The sequence below is a fragment of the Hylobates moloch genome, unplaced genomic scaffold, assembly GCF_009828535.3.
Source record: "Hylobates moloch isolate HMO894 unplaced genomic scaffold, HMol_V3 SCAFFOLD_2, whole genome shotgun sequence".
In the NCBI taxonomy this organism is placed as follows: domain Eukaryota; kingdom Metazoa; phylum Chordata; class Mammalia; order Primates; family Hylobatidae; genus Hylobates; species Hylobates moloch.
The window spans coordinates 57,553,216-57,574,903 of NW_026652277.1; the positions used below are offsets into that span (position 1 = coordinate 57,553,216).

Genomic DNA, 21,688 nt, shown 5'->3' on the forward strand with positions numbered 1-21,688 from the left:
GTTTGCTTTTGGGGGTTGAAATTATATTTTGGATGACTGAAATTGCCTGCTATTTAACTGTCAGATAAGGATGAGTATGCTGAATTTAATTTTTAAAGGGGAGTGAAGCAAATGTCAAATGTATTACTCATGCCAATATGCTTTAATATGACTTGATTATGTATTGCTATCAACTCATTGAATCAAAGTGTTTGTTTTTACATCTATTTTATAAGGCCCAGAGTATATTTGAGTGTAAAATCACTGCTTGAAAAGTTTCTTCAATTCTTGAAAACTTTCTTCAGTTCTGACATTCTTCAATTCTGTTTCAAGGTCAGAGAGACCTTTCTGCTATGCAGAAAATATTTACTGGTGTGGGACACATTTTCTTTAAGAGCAAGTCAGAACTACTTAATATGAGTTGTGTTGAGCATATCAATCAAGTGGTTTGAATAACAAAATATATCAAAATGTGAATCACTCACAGCCAGACGGAAGCTTTTATCAACTTTAATTGATATAATTATAATTGGTATGCAATATGTCTTACAACAAATGTGGATACAATGACATCAAATATCAAAGAATTTTCCCATCTTTCCATCTTTAAATGACTTCAGCTAACTTACCCCAAGAGAAAAATCTGGCATTGATCTCTTGGTTAGCATTATTACCAATATCAACTAGCACTATTAAAATCAAAGTTGAAATGGTACATTCATTTGCCCAAAAAAAAAAAAAAAAAAAAAAAAAAAGGGTTAAAGGCAAAGAAGGTGAATCAACGTGCAAATTAGCATCTGGCCCAATTGCAAAATTCATTTCCTGGATGTGAGGGATTGAACCATGCACACTTGCAAGCAAGATGAAGGGCAAACAGATGACATCAAATCAAAATTAACCCCACAAATAATCCAGAAGACCTCAAATGGTAAAGGCCAGAGGTCTACGTCTACTGCTGTTAGTGCTCAGGTGTTGATCCTGTTTTCCCTAATCTCCTGATTCTGATTCAAGAGTCTTTGAGACCTATGTCCTAGGCCATCCTTTCATCTAGAAATGGAAACCATGGCTGTGACCCCAGGCATGGTCAACCCTGCAGTGATTCAGCTGCACAAAGGGGTAGTCCAGAGCTTAGATAGCCGTCTGATGTGGCTAGGACACAACTGTCATTTTATGGAATAAGTTAAAACAACACATTAGTATCATAGCAAACAAGAAACTGAGATCACTTATATGTCTCTGTAATAGTTAAACTGTCTATAAGTATTTTTCTCCAGAAACTGAAAACACCATAGACATAATTTTATTAATCCTCACAACACATCTGTGAGGTAGTATGGGGTGAGGTCAATATGAAAGCATCACCCCCATTTTAGAAATGAAGACACAGACGTGCAGGGAGGGCAGGAGGTTTCATTGGGGCCACAGGAAAAGAAAATAAAGTTGAATCCCGCTCTTTCATCATCTGCAGTCGATGGCCGAGAAGAGGCGACTTGCCTCCCTCCTGCTCTGACATTCTCTCTAAAGTGTTATGACTAGACCTATCCACGGATAGGATGTGGTTGTTTAGACCCACTGGAGCCATTTCCCTTAGGGAGACCTGAACAGGTGCTCTCCCTGAGGTCAAAGACGTCAATTTTCGGCATATATTTCAGATGTGTGTGTGCGTGTGTGTTATAAGTAACATTTGTAGAATATAGTTGCTAAAATCTTTTGGCCAATTCAAAAGCAGAAAAGATCATTTGGCAAAATAAGGTTCAACCCTTAAATATTTTATACTCACATAAGATAAGAAGTGTTAGAATTGTTATGGGAAACTGTCACCTTGCTGAATATATCTGCTCTAGGCCCACATCTCTCTGTTTGCCATGCACATTTGGAAGCCAATAAGAGCAACAGACCCATTATGTGCCCTTACACAATAGCAGCCTTTTGGTAAGAAAAAAAATATGCCTGCTTGAGTTCACGGTTTGTAGAAGGCCATGGTTCCTGGGAAGAGGCTGGTCCCTTGCCCCAGGATTTACGGCAGAGGCAGCATTCAGAAGTGCACCTCTCCAAAGGTGTTTCACAAACATTGTGTCAAAATGTTTTTGGCCGATGCAAAAAGAAACACATGGAATGTCCTGTTTTTATTTGCTTTTCCTTTGCCAAACTGAAAGCCCTATGATGGGGGTGGGGAAAGAGAGACAGTTACTCAAGCCAAGCACGGCCAGAAGGGGTGCCCTTGGTCATTTGCTGCCCTTTTTTTCTGAGAAGGTCCACTTTTTTAGTTGTTGTTTTCAATATTCAGAGATATCACGATTCCAGTAAGCCCCCTCCTCATTACCCACTCTGGTTGTAAAATACTTGCTCATTTCTCCGTCCGCACTTAAAGAGAGTTTAGGAATAATTTTTTTCAGAATTACTCCAGTGTGTGGGTTGGCAGGTTGTAGAAAGTGGCACTGCCCCTACTGTCTCTGAGACCAGAGGGGTTTTCAGTGCTTTGCCGGGCCACAGCCAGAGACAGGACGAGCCAGGGTCAAGTTTCTGTAAACTAAACGGTCATGGCAGCAAGGTCCAACTTTAGAAACAAAAGTTCATTTTCAGGTTCTTTATGACACTGTAGGAAAATATTACACACTTTGAAGTCGGACCCCATGTTTGTTTTCTACTACATGAAATCAGGACATAAGATGCTGCTTGCTAATATCAGCTGTTACAAGAAGACAGAGTTGTAGCCATGAAATAAAGCTCTCTAGGAAGCACACAGAAATAAAAAGGTCACCATGCATACCAAGAACAACCCATCAGCCAATAAACTAAACACTTTGGAGATAAAAACTTAACACATCATTTCATTTTGTTAAAAATAAAACGTATCACTAATCTGTGAATGTCTTGTTCTGTCACAGTGGGCATTGTGATAAATCAGGGCTTCTCAATCTCAGCACTATTGATATTTTGGGGTGGATGATTCTTTGCTGTTGTAGGCTGTGCTGTGCATGGTAGAATGTTTGGCAGCATTCCTGGCCTCTAGTAGCACCCCCAAGTCATGACAATGAAAAGTGTCACATTTTTGAATGTCCCTAGGGTGGAGGCAGGGGGCAAAATCACCTCCTGGTTGAGAATGATTGCAATACACGGTTGCTTACAAAGAGGAACAATTCTTTCTCAAAATTTATTGTGCAGAATTTTAAGACTATACCCAGGGTTGCTCATTTATTAAAGGGAAGAATTAGTAAGGTAAGTGTGTGGGAAGAATAAATGGATTAATCATAGTCTGTTTCCTATGAAAATGCCTCCTTGAATAATTGCAGATAGACTAGTGCCTCTTTTTTGTTTTGTTTTGTTTTTAAACAGGTTACAGCCGTTATCCAACAGACAGTAAAGCAGTGGACCAGTTGCTGTGTAGGTATAAAGCAAACAGTCTCTGGGCTCCTCCAAGCTGTGGATATCTCTGGCCATTATCGATAGCTGATTCTCACTTGTCCTAATGAAGTACTCAGTGCAGGTTAGCCTCCTTCTCCCCCGCCAGCTTCTCTTCCACTTCCCCACACCATACATGCCTCTCCCTTTCTCTCTATAACTCAGTTCATCTCATAGCCTTTTTCTTTGGAAATGAAACTCTGCTGATCACTTGTGGGCTGGGATCCCAGTTGCCTTTTGAACAGAGCAGACATCCTTTACAGAGACAGGTGGCCTGGATGGGAGAACAGGTAGGGGCACACTGAGATCCCACATCAACGTGAGAGATTCTGCCCCGTGACCTGCTGGCCTCCTCCAGGGAACTTCCTATTTTCAACTTTCATTAATTGGGCAGCTAAGAAGCTGCTTTCCAGCTTGTAGAGCCAAGCAGGCAACATCCTGTCAGAAACAACCAGATAAACAGAGATTAAAAAGGAATCTGAGAAAACCCTGCTCTCTCCCATGCAGGGTGAAATCCTCGTAGAGCTCATTTCCTTTCCCCTCATTAATACTTAATGTAATTTCCTAAATATAAGTTTAAGAAATAACACAAATGAAATGTTCCCCTGAAAGTAACCCCTGACAAAACAACCCAAATCCTCCTCCTCGGTCCTTCTCGAAGTGGGTCCTGCAGTGGGGAAAGAAGCCTTCACCATGGTGGTCTGGCCTGGCTGGTGCAAGGCTGGCCCACTTCAGCTGCAAATTAGCCTCCACTCACCTTTAAAGAATGGTTCTTTTAGTACCAGAAAGGGGAAGTTGTAGCAGCCAGAGGAGAGGGAGGAAAACAAAAACAACCATACCAACAAAACAGGGCTTAAGATTGTCGTTCAATGCGCATCAGGTACTTATTAATTCTACTGGATAAGCACTTATAAATAAAGAACAGTTAATCCTCATCCCAGGCCATATTCCGTTGTTAGGAGTCATCATACAGAGGGTTGTTGTAGTTTCCCCAGGACCCGTAGTCATGGTCATCCAAAAGCCTTCCATAGGAGGAATGCCTGGTGGAGAAACAGAAGAAGGTTGTGATTATTTGGAAAAGTTGCCCATCTGAGGACAGCGTACTGCCCTGCACTGAACTGGGGATGCTTATGGGGCCAGGGAGAGGGAAAGGTGTGATGCTCTCACTAGGACAACAGACCTACCCACCGTGGAGGCCCTGGTCTACCAAACACCCTGTCAGTGACAACTCTTCCTGCTAGGATCCTGACTGGCACGTTTTGTTGGGATCATCTGAGTGCTTGTTGTCTTCTGGATCCCAAGTGCTGGGGAAGGAAGGGGAGGCCCCATTTCCATAGTAATTTGATAAGATGAGATGGGAAAGGGAAGCTTGCATTCCTAACATTCTGACTTAGGTTCTGGACTTAATTTTCCCTGAAATAATGGTGACACAACCACAACCACTGTTGCTATGACCATCTCTCCTGACATTTATATTGTCTTATAATTTATAAAGTGCTTCTATATTTAGTTTTTACTTGATCCTCAAAATAAGGCCATGGGGCAGGTATAGTTTATACTTATTTCTCTGACAGGGAAAATGGGGCTCAGAGATGTTAATTGAAGTGCCCAAAGTCATCCAACTGAGCTGTCAGCCAAATCCCCATCTCCTGTATCTAAATCCAGCACTTAGAGCTCGAGTTCTCAGAGTCTCATTAGCACCTGAGTTGAATGGCAATATGGGTTAAGCAGAATTTGGTGGATAATTAATTGTGAGACCCTCTCTCATAATTAATAATATATCTATAAGAAATTAAATCAGATTGTTATCACTCCTCTGTTCAAAACCTTTGAATGGATCCTCATCTCAGAGTAAAAGCCAAGTCATTAAAATGCCTTGCAAAGCCCTATGGGGTCTGGCCCCAGCTACTTTTCTGAGCATACCAGCCCCTATTACAGGACCCCTGCTCCCTCTGCTATAACTATACTGGTCTCCTTCTCTTCACTCTCATGCCTGACACACCTTTGCCTCAGGGCCTTTGCACTGACTATTTCCTTGGCTTGGAACAATTGTCCTCCAGGTCTCCACAGAGCTCATTCTCTCATTTCTTTCAAGTCTTTGCTCAAATGTCACCTTCTCAGTGAGGCCTTCCTTAACAACTTGATATGGTTTGGCTGTGTCCCCACCCAAATCTCATCTTGAATTGCAACTCCCACATTTCCCACATGTTGTGGGAGGAACCCTGTGGGAGGTGATCATATTATGGGGGCAGGTCTTTCCTGTGCTGTTCTCATGATAGTGAATGAGTCTCATGAGATCTGATGGTTCTATAAGGGGGAGTTTCCCTGAACAAGCTTTCTGTTTTATTGCCTGCTGCCATCCACATAAGACGTGACTTGTGACTGCTTGCCTTCCGCCATGATTTTGAGGCTTCCCCAGCCACATGGAACTGTAAGTCCAATTAAACCTCTTTCTTTTGTAAATTGTTCAGTCTTGGGTATGTTTATCAGAAGTGTGAAAATGGACTAAAACACAATTCAATTTAAGTTTTCAACCCCCACCCGACTCCCAGTTTAATATTTCTCACAGTACTCCTCACCTTCTAACATACTATATAATTTACTTGTTATTGGTGGAGCCAAGATGGCTGAGAACAGCTCCGGTCTACAGCTCCCAGCCTGAGCGACACAGAAGACGGGTGATTTCTGCATTTCCGTTTGAGGTAACGGGTTCATCTCACTAGGGAGTGCCAAACAGTGGGTGCAGGACAGTTGGTGCAGCGCACCCTGCGCGAGCCGAAGCAGGGCGAGGCATTGCCTCACTCGGGAAGCTCAAGGGGGTCAGGGAGTTCCCTTTCCTAGTCAAAGAAAGGGGTAACAGAGGGCACCTGGAAAATCGGGTCAGTCCCACCCTAATACTGTGCTTTTCCAACGGGCCTGGAAAATGTCACACCAGGAGATTGTGTCCCACACCTGGCTCGGAGGGTCCTATGCCCACGGAGTCTCGCTGATTGCTAGCACAGCAGTCTGAGATCAAACTGCAAGGCGGCAGCCAGGCTAGGGGAGGGGCACCCGGCATTGCCCGGGCTTGCTTAGGTAAACAAAGCAGCCAGGAAGCTCAAACTGGGTGGAGCCCACCACAGCTCAAGGAGGGCTGCCTGCCTCTGTAGGCTCCACCTCTGGGGGCAGGGCACAGACAGACAAAAATTCAGCAGGAACCTCTAAAGATTTAAATGTCCCTGTCTGACTGACAGCTTTGGAGAGAGTAGTGGTTCTCCCAGCACACAGCTGGAGATCTGAGAACGGACAGACTGCCTCCTAAAGTGGGCCCCTGACCCCCGAGCAGCCTAACTGGGAGGCATCCCCAGTAGGGACAGACTGACACCTCACTTGGCTGGGTACTCCTCTGAGACAAAACTTCCAGAGGAACTATCAGACAGCTGAATTTGTGGTCTCATGAAAATCCGCTGTTCTGCAGCCACCGCTGCTGACACCCAGCCAAACAGGGTCTGGAGTAGACCTCTAGCAAACTCCAACAGACCTGCAGCTGAGGGTCCTGTCTGGTAGAAGGAAAACTAACAAACAGAAAGGACATCCACAACAAAAACCCATCTGTACATCACCATCATCAAAGACCAAAAGTAGATAAAACCACAAAGATGGGGAAAAAACAGAGCAGAAAAACTGGAAACTCTAAAAAGCAGAGCACCTCTCCTCCTCCAAAGGAACGCAGTCCCTCACCAGCAACGGAACAAAGCTGGATGGAGCATGACTTTGACGAGTTGAGAGAAGAAGGCTTCAGACGATCAGACTACTCTGAGCTACGGGAGGAAATTCAAAACAATAGCAAAGAAGTTAAAAACTTTGAAAAAAAAATTAGACGAATGGATAACTAGAATAACCAATGGAGAGAAGGGCTTAAAGGAGCTGATGGAGCTGAAAGCCAAGTATCGAGAACTACGAGAAGATTGCAGAAGCCTCGGTAGCCGATGCGATCAACTGGAAGAAAGGGTATCAATGATGGAAGATGAAATGAATGAAATGAAGTGAGAAGGGAAGTTTAGAGAAAAAAGAATAAAAAGAAATGAACAAAGCCTCCAAGAAATTTGGGACTATGTGAAAAGACCAAACCTACGTCTGATTGGTGTACCTGAAAATGACGGGGAGAATGGAACCAAGTTGGAAAACACTCTGCAAGATATTATCCAGGAGAACTTCCCCAATCTAGCAAGGCAGGCCAACATTCAGATTCAGGAAATACAAAGAACACCACAAAGATACTCCTTGAGAAGAGCAACTCCAAGACACCTAATTGTCAGATTCACCAATGTTGAAATGAAGGAAAAAATGTTAAGGGTGGCCAGAGAGAAAGGTCGGGTTACCCACAAAGGGAAGCCCATCAGACTAACAGCTGATCTCTCGGCAGAAACTCTACAAGCCAGAAGAGAGTGGGGGCCGATATTCAACATTCTTAAAGAAAAGAATTTTCAACCCAGAATTTCATATCTAGCCAAACTAAGCTTCATAAGTGAAGGAGAAATAAAATACTTTACAGACAAGCAAATGCTGAGTGATTTTGTCACCACCAGGCCTGCCCTAAAAGAGCTCCTGAAGGAAGCACTAAACATGGAAAGCAACAACTGGTACCAGCCCCTGCAAAAACATGCCAAATTGTAAAGACCATTGAGGCTAGGAAGAAACTGCATCAACTAACGAGCAAAATAACCAACTAACATCATAATGACAGGATCAAATTCACACATAACAATATTAACTTTAAATGTAAATGGGCTAAATGCTCCAATTAAAAGACACAGACTGGCAAACTGGATAAGAAGTCAGGACCCATCAGTGTGCTGTATTCAGGAAACTCATCTCACGTGCAGAGACACACATAGACTCAAAATAAAGGGATGGAGGAAGATCTATCAAGCAAATGGAAAACAAAAAAAGGCAGGGGTTGCAATCCTAGTCTCTGATAAAATAGACTTTAAACCAACAAAGATCAAAAGAGACAAAGAAGGCCATTACATAATGGTAAAGGGATCAATTCAACAAGAAGAGATAACTATCCTAAATATATATGCACCCAACACAGGAGCACCCAGATTCATAAAGCAAGTCCTGAATGACATACAAAGGGACTTAAACTCCCACACAATAATAATGGGAGATTTTAACACCCCACTGTCAACATTAGACAGATCAACGAGACAGAAAGTTAACAAGGATATCCAGGAATTGAACTCAGCTCTGCACAAAGTAGACCTAATAGACATCTACAGAACTCTCCACCCCAAATCAACAGAATATACATTTTTTTCAGCACCACACCACACCTATTCCAAAATTGACCACATAGTTGGAAGTAAACCTCTCCTCAGCAAATGTAAAAGAACAGAAATTATAACAAACTGTCTCTCAGACCACAGTGCAATCAAACTAGAACTCAGGATTAAAAAACTCACTCAAAACTGCTCAACTACATGGAAACTGAACAACCTGCTCCTGAATGACTACTGGGTACATAATGAAATGAAGGCAGAGATAAAGATGTTCTTTGAAACCAATGAGAACAAAGACACAACATACCAGAATCTCTGAGACACATTCAAAGCAGTGTGTAGAGGGAAATTTATAGCACTAAATGCCCACAAGAGAAAGCAGGAAAGATCCAAAATTGACACCCTAACATCACAATTAAAAGAACTAGAAAAGCAAGAGCAAACACATTCAAAAGCTAGCAGAAGGCTAGAAATAACTAAAATCAGAGCAGAACTGAAGGAAATAGAGACACAAAAAACCCTTCAAAAAATTAATGAATCCAGGAGCTGGTTTTTTGAAAAGATCAACAAAATTGATAGACCGCTAGCAAGACTAATGAAGAAAAGAGAGAAGAATCAAATAGATGCAATAAAAAATGAAAAAAGGGGATATCACCACTGATCCCGCAGAAATACAATCTACCATCAGAGAATACTACAAACACCTCTCTGCAAATAAACTAGAAAATATAGAAGAAATGGATAAATTCCTCGACAAATACACCCTCCCAAGACTAAAGCAGGAAGAAGTTGAATCTCTGAATAGACCAATAACAGGCTCTGAAACTGTGGCAATAATCAATAGCTTACCAACCAAAAAGAGTCCAGGACCTGATGGATTCACAGCCGAATTCTACCAGAGGTACAAGGAGGAACTGGTACCATTCCTTCTGAAACTATTTCGATCGATAGAAAAAGAGGTAATCCTCCCTAACACATTTTATGAGGCCAGCATCGTCCTGATACCAAAGCCTGGCAGAGACATAACCAAAAAAGAGAATTTCAGACCAATATCCTTGATGAACATTGATGCAAAAATCCTCAATAAAATACTGGCAAACTGAATCCAGCAGCACATCAAAAAGCTTATACACCATGATCAAGTGGGCTTCATCCCTGGGATGCAAGGCTGGTTCAACATACGCAAATCAACAAATGTAATCCAGCATATAAACAGAACCAAAGACAAAAACCACATGATTATCTCAATAGATGCAGAAAAGGCCTTTGACAAAATTCAACAACGCTTCATGCTAAAAACTCTCAATAAATTAGGTATTGATGGGACATATCTCAAAATAATAAGAGCTATCTATGACAAGCCCATAGCCAATATCATACTGAATGGGCTGGAAGCATTCCCTTTGAAAACTGGCACAAGACAGGGATGCCCTCTCTCACCACTCCTATTCAACATAGTGCTGGAAGTTCTGGCCAGGGCAATCAGGCAGGAGAAGGAAATAAACGGTATTCAATTAGGAAAAGAGGAAGTCAAATTGTCCCTGTTTGCAGATGACATGATTGTATATCTAGAAAACCCCAGCGTCTCAGCCCAAAATCTCCTTAAGCTGATTAGCAACTTCAGCAAAGTCTCAGGATACAAAATCAATGTACAAAAATCACAAGCATTCTTCTACACCAATCACAGACAAACAGAGAGCCAAATCATGAGTGAACTCCCATTCACAATTGCTTCAAAGAGAATAAAATACCTAGGAATCCAACTCACAAGGGATGTGAAGGACCTCTTCAAGGAGAACTACAAACCACTGCTCAATGAAATAAAAGAGGATACAAACAAATGGAAGAACATTCCATGCTCATGGGTTGGAAGAATCAATATCGTGAAAATGGCCATACTGCCCAAGGTAACTTATAGATTCAATGCCATCCCCATCAAGCTACCAATGACTTTCTTCACAGAATTGGAAAACACTACTTTAAAGTTCATATGGAACCAAAAAAGAGCCCGCATCGCCAAGTCAATCCTAAGCCAAAAGAACAAAGCTGGAGGCATCACGCTACCTGACTTCAAACTATACTACAAGGCTACAGTAACCAAAACAGCATGGTACTGGTACCACAACAGAGACATAGATCAACGGAACAGAACAGAGCCCTCAGAAATAATGCCGCATATCTACAACTATCTGATCTTTGACAAACCTGACAAAAACAAGAAATGGGGAAAGGATTCCCTATTTAATAAATGGTGCTGGGAAAGCTGGTTAGCCATATGTAGAAAACTGAAACTGGATCCCTTTCTTACACCTTATACAAAAATTAATTCAAGATGGATTAAAGACTTAAATGTTAGACCTAAAACCATTAAAATCCTACAAGAAACCTAGGCAATACCATTCAGGACATAGGCGTAGGCAAGGACTTCATGTCTAAAACACCAAAAGCAATGGCAACAAAAGCCAAAATTGACAAATGGGATCTCATTAAACTAAAGAGCTTCTGCACAGCAGAAGAAACTACCATCAGAGTGAACAGGCAACCTACAGAATGGGAGAAAATTTTTGCAACCTACTCATCTGACAAAGGGCTAATATCCAGAATCTACAATGAACTCAAACAAATTGACAAGAAAAAAACAAACAACCCCATCAAAAAGTGGGCAAAGGACATGAACAGACACTTCTCAAAAGAAGACATTCATGCAGCCAAAAGTCACATGAAAAAATGCTCATCATCACTGGCCATCAGAGAAATGCAAATCAAAACCACAGTGAGATACCATCTCACACCAGTTAGAATGGCCATCATTCAAAAGTCAGGAAACAACAGGTGCTGGAGAGGATGTGGAGAAATAGGAACACATTTACACTGTTGGTGGGACTGTAAACTAGTTCAACCATTGTGGAAGTCAGTGTGACGATTCCTCAGGGATCCAGAACTAGAAATACCATTTGACCCAGCCATCCCATTACTGGGCATATACCCAAAGGATTATAAATCATGCTGCTATAAAGACACATGCACACGGATGTTTATTGCGGCACTATTCACAATAGCAAAGAGTTGGAACCAACCCAAATGTCCAACAATGATAGACTGGATTAAGAAAATGTGGCACATATACACCATGGAATACTATGCAGCCATAAAAAATGATGAGTTCATGTCCTTTGTAGGGACATGGATGAAACTGGAAACCATCATTCTCAGTAAACTATCGCAAGGACAAAAAACCAAACGCTGCATGTTCTCACTCATAGGTGGGAATTGAACAATGAGAACTCATGGACACAGGAAGGGGAACATCACACTCTGGGGACTGTTGTGGGGTGGGGGGAGGGGGGAGGGACAGCATTAGGAGATATACCTAATGCTAAATGATGAGTTAATGGGTGCAGCAAAACATCATGGCACATGGATACATATGTAACAAACCTGCACATTGTGCACATGTACCCTAAAACCTAAAGTATAATAATAATAAAAAAAAATAGTTTACTTGTTATTGCTTCTCTTCCAGAACTAGACTGTAACCTCCATGCAGGTATGGATTATTTGCCTGTTGTGTTTATTCTTAGCTCTAACTCCAGCACCCAGAAGAATATCTGACACACAGTAAGTCCTCAATACATGTTTATGAAAGAAACAGTGATTGGAAAAAATAAATCCAGAGGTTCCCTCAAAACTGATCTGTTCATAAGACGGGAGCTTCCTGGAAAGGAATATGGTCATTTTAAGACTAAAACTATTGGCAGGATTAGAAGAGCATCACAAAATGAGCATTTGTTACCTCTAAGGCTCATGCTAGCATATGAATTATTATACCTTGCCACTGGAAATCATGTATGCTAGATACAGTACATAAAATGACCATTCCCACTAATTTTTATCTCAGCTAGATGTGAAAATTAAACAAAATGAAAACACAATTCGAAGGTGCAAAAAGCATTTGTTATACTTATATCTGTTGCTAAAATAATTGCTATTGCAATTTTGAAGCTTATTTACATCTGCCAGGTATTTGCAAAAAGACAATTTTTTTTTTTTTTTTTTTTGCGAAGAACTAGACCTTTGCTGTGCTCGTTTCAAACTCTTAGCCTTCAAAATTCGATTTATGTCCTGAAGGCTGATTCAGCTGACCTAATCTATGTACCTGAAAACCTGAAGACGTTCCACAATTTACTTTGCTTTCCCTAAAGGCTCACATTTATTTCTGTGGGTATGAGAATGAAAGAGACCATAAATAGAAACCCAGAAACACCACTGCTTCTTTGATCTATAGAAATAAGGGAGGTAGTTCTCGTAAACAAAGGTCATGGGCTGTCTATGGCCAAGACTCTCCCCAAATGTGAAACCTCCAGTTCCAGTCAAATCCTTTAACAGGATGGTTGAGAAATGGAAGCTGTAGAATGAACAAGTTAAAACCCGGTAACTAAAGCCCTGGAGCTCTGCCTAAATTTCAGCATAACTTACTGCTACAAGCCTGGCAAAATATACTTAATAAACATGCTCCTTTATTGATAGGGTATTCCTGCTTCACCTCGTGTGGTAATTGAACTTCTCACAGAATTTTTTTCTCTATCATATATTTTTATCCCCATAAAATGTGAGTTTGGTCAATAAATGTATGTCCTTGAATAAGTTTTTAACCCCCTGCTTCTTCATCTATAAAATGGAGAAACTTTTAAAAAAATTGCCTTATGGTTGTTAGGAGGATTAAATCAGGTAATGAACATAAAAGGCCTGCCACATAGTAAATGTGCAATGAATGTTGGCCAATATTGTTTTTAAATTTTTAATATAATAAATCTTACACAAGCACATGGTGAACCTGCCAAATAGTAAAAAATGTCATTGAATGAAAAGTGAAACTCTTCCCACTAGGAACTCCTGAAACTATACCCCAGGCATAGTTATAAAACCAGTTTCTTACATGACTGTTATTGTATTTGAATTTTTAAAGTTTATTAGTATGTTGGAATGAGGGTTAGAGGATTGAAAATCTTCTGGCTGTCAGGTTTTACTGGCTATGGTTATTTTAGGCAAGACTATTTGGTTAATGCTATATCTGAATCTCCTATATTGTAAGACACACCTCCTATACAAACACTAGTAAAATAAAGGAAAAAGACTGGCCTTTACTGTTTTGTTTTTTTTTCCTTCCCATTAAAGAAACAGTGAGTTGAGTAAAATGCTTATAAGTGAGGAAAGATATACAAGAGATATGGATGAACCAAAATTGGGAATGTACTGAACCCGTAGGGCTTATTTACCACATTAACAAGCTTAAACAGGAAAAATTGGGTGTACTGGGATTCCAGCCAGGTTTGGACAAATTGGATACTATTGTAGTAAGAGTAAGACAAACACATTTTTTGTACGTGTGATAAGAGGACAATAATTAGTGAGCATGTTAAACTTTCTCTCTAGGTCAGAACCTCTTAAATCATGGCACATTTTGGAGGAAATGGGGAGGTTTTCAGATTGGCATTTGCATAGTGTATGAGGTTAAAAAAAAATCAGAAACCAAAAAACAAAGCAACTCCCATTCCCAAGATAAGTAAAGTGGGATCCAAGGAATTTAGGTGACTTTGTCAATGTTATTTAATGGTAGTGCAGCTAATGAAACCAAGGTCTCTTTGCTTGCTTTATAAGGCAACATTGCTTCATCTAATTTCAACCTGAACAGCAATCTAGATGAATGATGTCATTGTCAGGTCAAAGCAATTTTATTTACTAAAAGTCTTAATAAAGACTGGCACTGATTCAATATAGCCATGTTTATAGCCATGTTTTCTCTTTGCTGTGTCTTGGCTCTGCTTAGATGGTAAACTTCTTGAGGGCAGACTATGTCCTACTTTGCTTCTAACTACCTGAACACCTAATATGTTGCTGTTGATATAATGGTTATTTTATAAATATTTGATGATAACTGCTTATATTCAGCAGCATAAATAGTGTATATGGAGTGTCTATGGGGTTTGGCTAATACCAGCTAGGATTAATATGGCCCATGGAAATTCATTGTATAGTATAATAGGAAAAATGAAAACATCCCATAAGGAATATTGATGGTCAAAGTCACTATTTTGACTTTAAACATAGGAAGGGAAAAGAGAATTATGGCTGGACCAGCATGCGATGATGTGGCTTTAAGGCCCTTAGCACAGTGCTCACAGCCCCTGTTAATCAATGGCACTGTGCTTATTCTCAACATGATTCTACTGTATCATGTGATGCAGTAAGCAAATTAAAACCCAAGGGGGAAAAATGAAGAATGATTTCTTTTAAACTCTTCCCTCATTGCTCTCTTTCTCTAGTGGCTTTTCCCTAATAGAAAGCAGCACTCCCTACTCCCTGCCCCTACTTGGTGACTGCTTGTTGGTAACAAATGGTAAATGATGTGGTGATACTTGTGGCTTGAGGTATTCTCCAACACTGCAAAATGGTACCTATTTAAAGATAACTGTAGGATCAATACTTAATGAAACTCTATTGTCTTTGAAAATGAGTGAAGTGTCCCTTTTCTTGCATTGAAACAAAACATATTTTAGGAAACATCTTGTTCTTTACAAGGGTCAGCCCCAGTTCTCCACAAGTCTCCACATTTATTTAAATGACTATGCCCCACAAAGCCCTCTCCTCTTTAGTCAAGCAAGTCTTGCCATTCAATCATTAGTGCTTACCATGTGCTAAGGATATGAAGAAATATGGAAGGATACAAAGATGATTAAGACATGGCTTAGTGCTGGAAAAATGCAGCTGAACTTTCAGTTCATTAGCCATGAGTAATTAAGCCTTAGACTCTTGTCATCCATTAACAAAACTGTTTGATGCAGCCGTCACTGTCTCCTTTTTATTGTTTCCATCGTTTCCTCTTTTTTTCTGATTATCATTTCCTGCCTGGCTTCTTTAAGTATTCATTGAAAACTTACCATCTATCAGGCCCTACTCTAGCACCTGGTTGATACCTTAATAAACTGAACAGATCAAAATCCCTGTCCTTAGGGAGCTTACATTCTACGTGGGGAGACACAATAAATAATATACAAATAATAACATGGTAAATGTTACTAAGTCCACAGAGAAAACAAATAGAAGAAGTGGGTGGTGAGGAGTTCCCAATAGGAGGTGGGGACTGTAATTTTGAATATGATGATCAGGGAAGGTCTCACTAAGACATCATTTGAGCAGACACATAGAGGAGATGAGGGATGAGCCATGTGGATGACCGAGGGATACCGTGTAGACAGAGGGAGCAGCAAGTACAGAGGCCCTGAGGCAAAGGCAAACAATATATCCTCGTGGTAGCTACTGAGTCATAATTAAAAAAAAATAAACTTTGTATGTTGGAATGATTTTAGATTTAGAGAAAAGTTGCAAAGATAGTACAAAGATTTCCTGTATACCCTTCACCCAGGTTCCACTAATGTTGATACATAATTGTGGTACATTTGTCAAAACTAAGAAATTAATATTGTGAGCCACAATTTTGGGGGTAAGAAAACTGAAATCATTATAATTTATTTTATTCACCCAAAGTTACGACAGCAAGTTAGTGGCAGAGTGATTATCACAACTCAGGAATCCTATCAGTTCCATGTTTCTAACAAAAATCTCACTGATGGGAATATTTCCAAATATTTATTTTTAAAATCCTTTTTTCCAGACTCCGGGTTTCTTTTAAAAAGCTATTACTTTCAAGCATATCTTGAAATAATTACCTTTGCTTTGAAGGGGCAGGTCATATTTGTTTATTTAAAAAATTACCTGCCAGATGGCATACTATTGGCAGACAATCATCACAGAAAAGGTCTACACATTGGCACATCTGTTTATTTGTAAACTAGTTCAGTGTCACGAGGTAGCTAGTAAAAGTCTGTGTGGTTTAACAGATTCCCATGGCTTCCCCTTCCCCACCCTGGTTCTTCTTGATTAGGAGTAAACAAATGTTATTGCTGCACCCCCAAACTTTCCTATTCAGACTTATGAACTCATCCAATAAATGTTCATTAAGCAACTACTATACTTCAGGTACTGCCAGGGACTTGATATTGTTCTAGTGGAGGAAACTGGTAGAGAATGCACTGATTCTAGTACAGGGAAGCGCATGGTATGAGGGAAGCATGCACAGCAAGGAACTCAGTATGGAAAGGTGGATGAAGGCTTCCCAAAGGAGGTCTCTCTTGAGCTGGACAACTTGAAATTAGCCAGATGAGAAAGGGGTGAACCAAACACCTCTCACAGAGGGATCAGCATGTTCAAAATTACAAAGGCAATATATCTGAAACAGGGCAACATGTCTGAAATATATATGAAACAACAGGGCAATCTATCTGGGAAACTCTACAGCAGAGACTGTGTTTGGAGTGTTAGAAATGGGTAAAACAGAGCTACTGGAGTGTTAGAAGTGGGTAAAACAGGGCTACTCAAAGTGTAATCCTTGGACCAGCAGCACTGGCATCATCTTTGAGCTAGTTAGAAATGTAAATGCAAGGGCCCTACCTGGACCTACTGAATCTGAATCTATGGGGATGAGACCCAGGAAACTGTTTTTTTTTTTTTTTTTTCTCACCGTGTCACGCAGGCTGGAGTGCAGTGGTGCGATTTCGGCTCACTGCAAGCTCCACATCCCGGATTCATGCCATTCTCCTGCCTCAGCCTCCTGAGTAGCTGGGACTACAGGTGCCTGCCACCACACCTGGCTAATTTTTTTTGTATTTTTAGTAGAGACAGGGTTTCACCGTGTTAGCCAGGATGGTCTCGATCTCCTGACCTCGTGATCCGTCCACCTCGGCCTCCCAAAGTGCTGGGATTACAGGGGTGAGCCACCGCACCCAGCCAGAAACTGTGTTTTTAATAAGCTCTTCCATTGATTCTTATGCACATTAAAATTTAAGAACCACTGAGGGAGAAAATTGAGTAAACACGACCTACAGAACTCCAAAAGGTGACCTGAAAAAGTCAACTGTGTATAACAAATTCTAGAAGATCTTGTCCTTTATGGCTGGCTGGGCCTACTCTAACAACCAGAAGGAATCCAATTGTACAACATGCAATCACTAGAAGACATAAAGCAAAATAGGTGACTTCTAACAAGACGTCTTAAAAGACAGGTCCTGTTGTGTCTATAAATCAAGATTGCATTTATTTTTGTGAAGAGAATACCCCATGTAGTCTGTCTGGGTCACCAGCACACCTAATTATAGCAACATCCACATCACTGGTCTTAGCAGATACAGTCCCCTGTGCAGGGAGATTACGTCTTGGCTGAACAGTTTTGAGCCAACTTAAACAAATCAAAACAGACTTATCTCATTCTTCAATCATCACTAATTAAAGATACTTCTGCAAAAGGCAGACAGGGCCTTTGCTTTCTTTTAAAATTGCAAACAAGCCCTGGCATAAAGACTGCTCAGAGAGAGTTTCCATTTATAAATGTGTAACATGGATGCAACTTCACAGGCGTTTCAGAATAGCACTAACGAAACTGCCAAACTGGAACATGGAAGACCGCCATATCAATATTCAATTAGGAAATGAGCTGCTGTGCCATCTTCCTTCTCCTTCTCTCCCCTCTCCTTTGAATCCCTACGCCTACTGAATGGAAATGGTAGGATGGAGACTGTGCTCCCAACCTCACAGCCTCTGTGTTAGTGGTTACCAGTTTACTGAGTCCCTATTTGCTAAGCACTGTTCTAACAACTACAGCAGTAACAGTAATTGCCCTTCCATCATCCTCACCTCATACCAGGCACTGAACGTTTATATGCATCATAATTTAATCTTTGTAACAATCTTGAGTTAGGTACTATTATTATTATAGTCTCATTTTACATGAAGAAACTGAGCACAGAGTGATTAAGAAACTTGCCCCAGGCTGGGCTCGGTGGCCCACGCCTGTAATCCCAGCACTTTGGAAGGCCAAGGAGGGTGGATCACCAGGTCAGAAGATCGAGACCATTCTGGTCAACATGGTGAAACCCCATCTCTACTAAAAATACAAAAATTAGCCGGGTGTGGTGGCGTGTGCCTGTAGTCCCAGCTACTCGGGAGGCTGAGGCAGGAGAATTGCTTGAACCCAGGAGGTGGAGGTTGCAGTGAGCCGAGATCACGCCACTGCACTGCAGCCTGGGCGACAGAGAAAGACTCTGACTCAAAAAAAGAAAACTTGCCCCAGAGTGCATGTTCTTAGTCACCATGCTAGTCTCTCCAGTTACTCTGCATTCACTACTTCCTTTCGTCTTTAAAACAACCTTGAAAGATACATATTATTAACTCTATTTTTTGCAGATTGAAGAAATTGAGGATCAAGGAGTTAATAATTTGCCCAAGACCGCCTAAATAGTAAGTAGAAGAGTCAGCATTAAACTTGACTGCAAAGCTCACATTCTTCCCTCCACACCACACTGCTGCCGGTTAAAAGGTGGGGTCATAAACCAAGAAGGGCCCTGGGTTCAGGGCAGTTCATTTTATAAGTCACATGCAAAAGTGGCTCAGGTTACAAAAAGATGTGGTTCTCCAGGCAGGGGTCATTGCGACAAAACTAGGGGTCATGGGTCCCTGGAGGAAGAGAGTGTGAAAAGCAGATGGCTCTTAAGTTTACAATGCCTTTAGAGGAAATGAGGATTTGCGAGAAAGGTGAAAAGTCCCCACCCACTGTTAGCAGAGCTTGCCAAGCATTCTATTTTTCTGGTCATGAGGCTGCCTTTTCAAGCAGATTCTCCCCTTGCATTTGCAGAGAACTTGGCTGGGCCAGGACCATATCCCATGGTTGCAGGTCAGAAGCTAATGGCTTCCTATGGGTTGTGATTTTAGTCACTCGCTGCTCCAGCCAAACAAGCTAAAAGACCACAGAAAACAGATCTTTTGTTATGTTATTGTTTTTAGAAATCTGGGATGAAGAAAGAAGAGTAAATTCCCAACCAAAGCAAAGCCTATCCTTAGGAACATACATGCACACACACACGTCAACTGAAGTATTTTTGATGAATGATTAATGGGGCTTTCCGACAACCTGGCAAAATAATAGTTGAAGGGGTTTTAGCATAGCCTTAAGATTCATAACAACGATTAATCTCCTTATGTTATCATTTTACCGAAATAATTAATAGAGAAGCAGAAAGGGGCTTTCCTTAGGGGATTTCTGAAACCCCTTAAGGTTCTAATAACTGTATCCATTCATAAGATTATAGTGCTTAAACTTAAGTAGCATAATAGATAAATAGCAACCTTATATTTATGCCACTGTGGATCTTACTACATTTAAGAGACAGAAGCTGTATGGGGAAGAAGAATAATGATTTATTCAACTTAATCATTTACTTAATTTATCTGGTGCTCTGAAGGCCTGGGGAAAATATAGCTTAAAATAAAATTTTAATCAGCACTCATTAGAGCAAATTATAATGGCCTGCTAACAAAATTTTCCAAGCATGGTAAGTTCTGTGATGGCAGAACTGTGTCACATCACTGATGTGGCCTGGCACATGGCTGACACTCTACAGCTATCTATCAAGGACTGTCTTTCCCGGGGCTCCTTCCAGTCTACTACTTTGATGATGATGATGATGTTGGCAGTGCTGTGTACTTGCTTCCAAACAACGCTACAAGGTAGAAACTACTGCCCTTATTTTACGGGTGAGGGAAATGAGAGTTAGTGGTGCTCTGTGACATGCCCAGGTCACAGTGCTGGAAGTAGTAGAGCCAGGATTTGAACTGAGGTCTCCCTGCTTCTGGAGTCTGAATTGTTAATCACTGTTTTAGACTGCCTGCCCATAGCCAGTGTGGGTTTAGAGGTGGTAAACTTGAATTCTTGCCAAAGTGAAGAGGAAGAGTCCTTCCAGTTATTTCAGCACCGTTTTGGGGAAGTGTGTAGCAAGAAGGAAGTGTTTCTATTTCACTCCACACTTCAGTGAAGGTCGTATTTTTGATAATGTAGCCTGTTAGGAACTCACCATTGGTGATTCTAAAATGACTCTAAAATTTATGTGTAAGTTCCTTTTTGGGAAGGAGGGGCAGAACATATTTTTCAACAGATACTTTGTTAAAAAATGGAAACGAAGTTCCCAGAGTAGTTCATAAAAGCCAATTTAACTCATAATTAAAATACAGTGTATCTGCAGCAATAAACTAATAATTAAACGAGATGGAAAAAGGTACCATTCAGTGAGATATAATTTATAAAATTAAGTTTAGTGCTCAAGGACATGCAAACTTAATGAAGAAAAATATTTTTTTAAATCTGGGGGAAACTTCTGGATGCTTTTATAAAATGTTTTATTAGAAACAGGTCATGCGGGCCCTTTAATTCCAATTTCTCTTCAAAACCTGGCTTTCCTGTTCTTTGTATCATAGATGCAGGTGATATTACAAGGCACTCTCATACTTGACATTATCAAGATTGATTTGGTGCACATTTAGAACACAAGATGGAGGGAGATAAAAGGGAAGGAGGAGGGAAGCACTCCCAGTGGGCACTGGGTGGGGCTGGGTGGTGAGTGGGGATGAGAGGAAGCAGCAGCAGAGTGGATATGTGCTCTGAGATGAGGAATCATATCCATGAGCTCCACGTGGGGTCAAAGGCAGGAGGGAAGGACAGGGTGGCACAGCCTCTTGAGGAAGAAACATGGCTGCTTGGGGGACAAGTCAGGGGTGTCTGTGTGTGTGTGCCACAGTGTCCATGGGATAGTGTGTCCTTATGGTTCACTGCTCATTTGTTCAATATATCAAGCACTGTCTTGGTCCCTAGCAGTGTCCTCACAGACAAATCGAGGTCCTCAAGGACCTTACATTTTTTGTGGGGAAAAGAGACAACAAACAAGCAACACATATGCAAAAACAAAATGATAGTAATAAAATAAAATAATAGACAGTGGTCACAGCCAGGATGGACTTAACAAGGCACTAAAAGAGTAAATAACAGGGGCTCCAAACTGGAAAGGACATCTCTCAAAGGAAGTGAGATGAAAGTCAATGTACACAGCATGAGAAGAAGCTAGAAGACAAGCATCTCATGGAGGGAGTAGCAAGATTCCAGG

At 40.9% G+C, this 21,688-nt stretch overlaps 1 protein-coding gene across 3 annotated transcripts in view; it reads right to left on the reverse strand.

Moving 5' to 3' along the window:
• Nucleotides 1–473: 473 nt before the first annotated feature.
• Nucleotides 474–21,688, reverse strand: part of PARM1 (prostate androgen-regulated mucin-like protein 1) — a 173,814-nt gene continuing 152,599 nt past the window's right edge. For all 3 annotated transcript variants that reach the window (XM_058433908.1, XM_058433907.1, XM_032150092.2), the window contains one exon: nt 474–4,421. In XM_058433908.1, the coding sequence (XP_058289891.1) occupies nt 4,337–4,421 (85 nt within the window). In that variant the 3' untranslated portion in view covers nt 474–4,336. The remainder of the gene's footprint in view (nt 4,422–21,688) is intronic.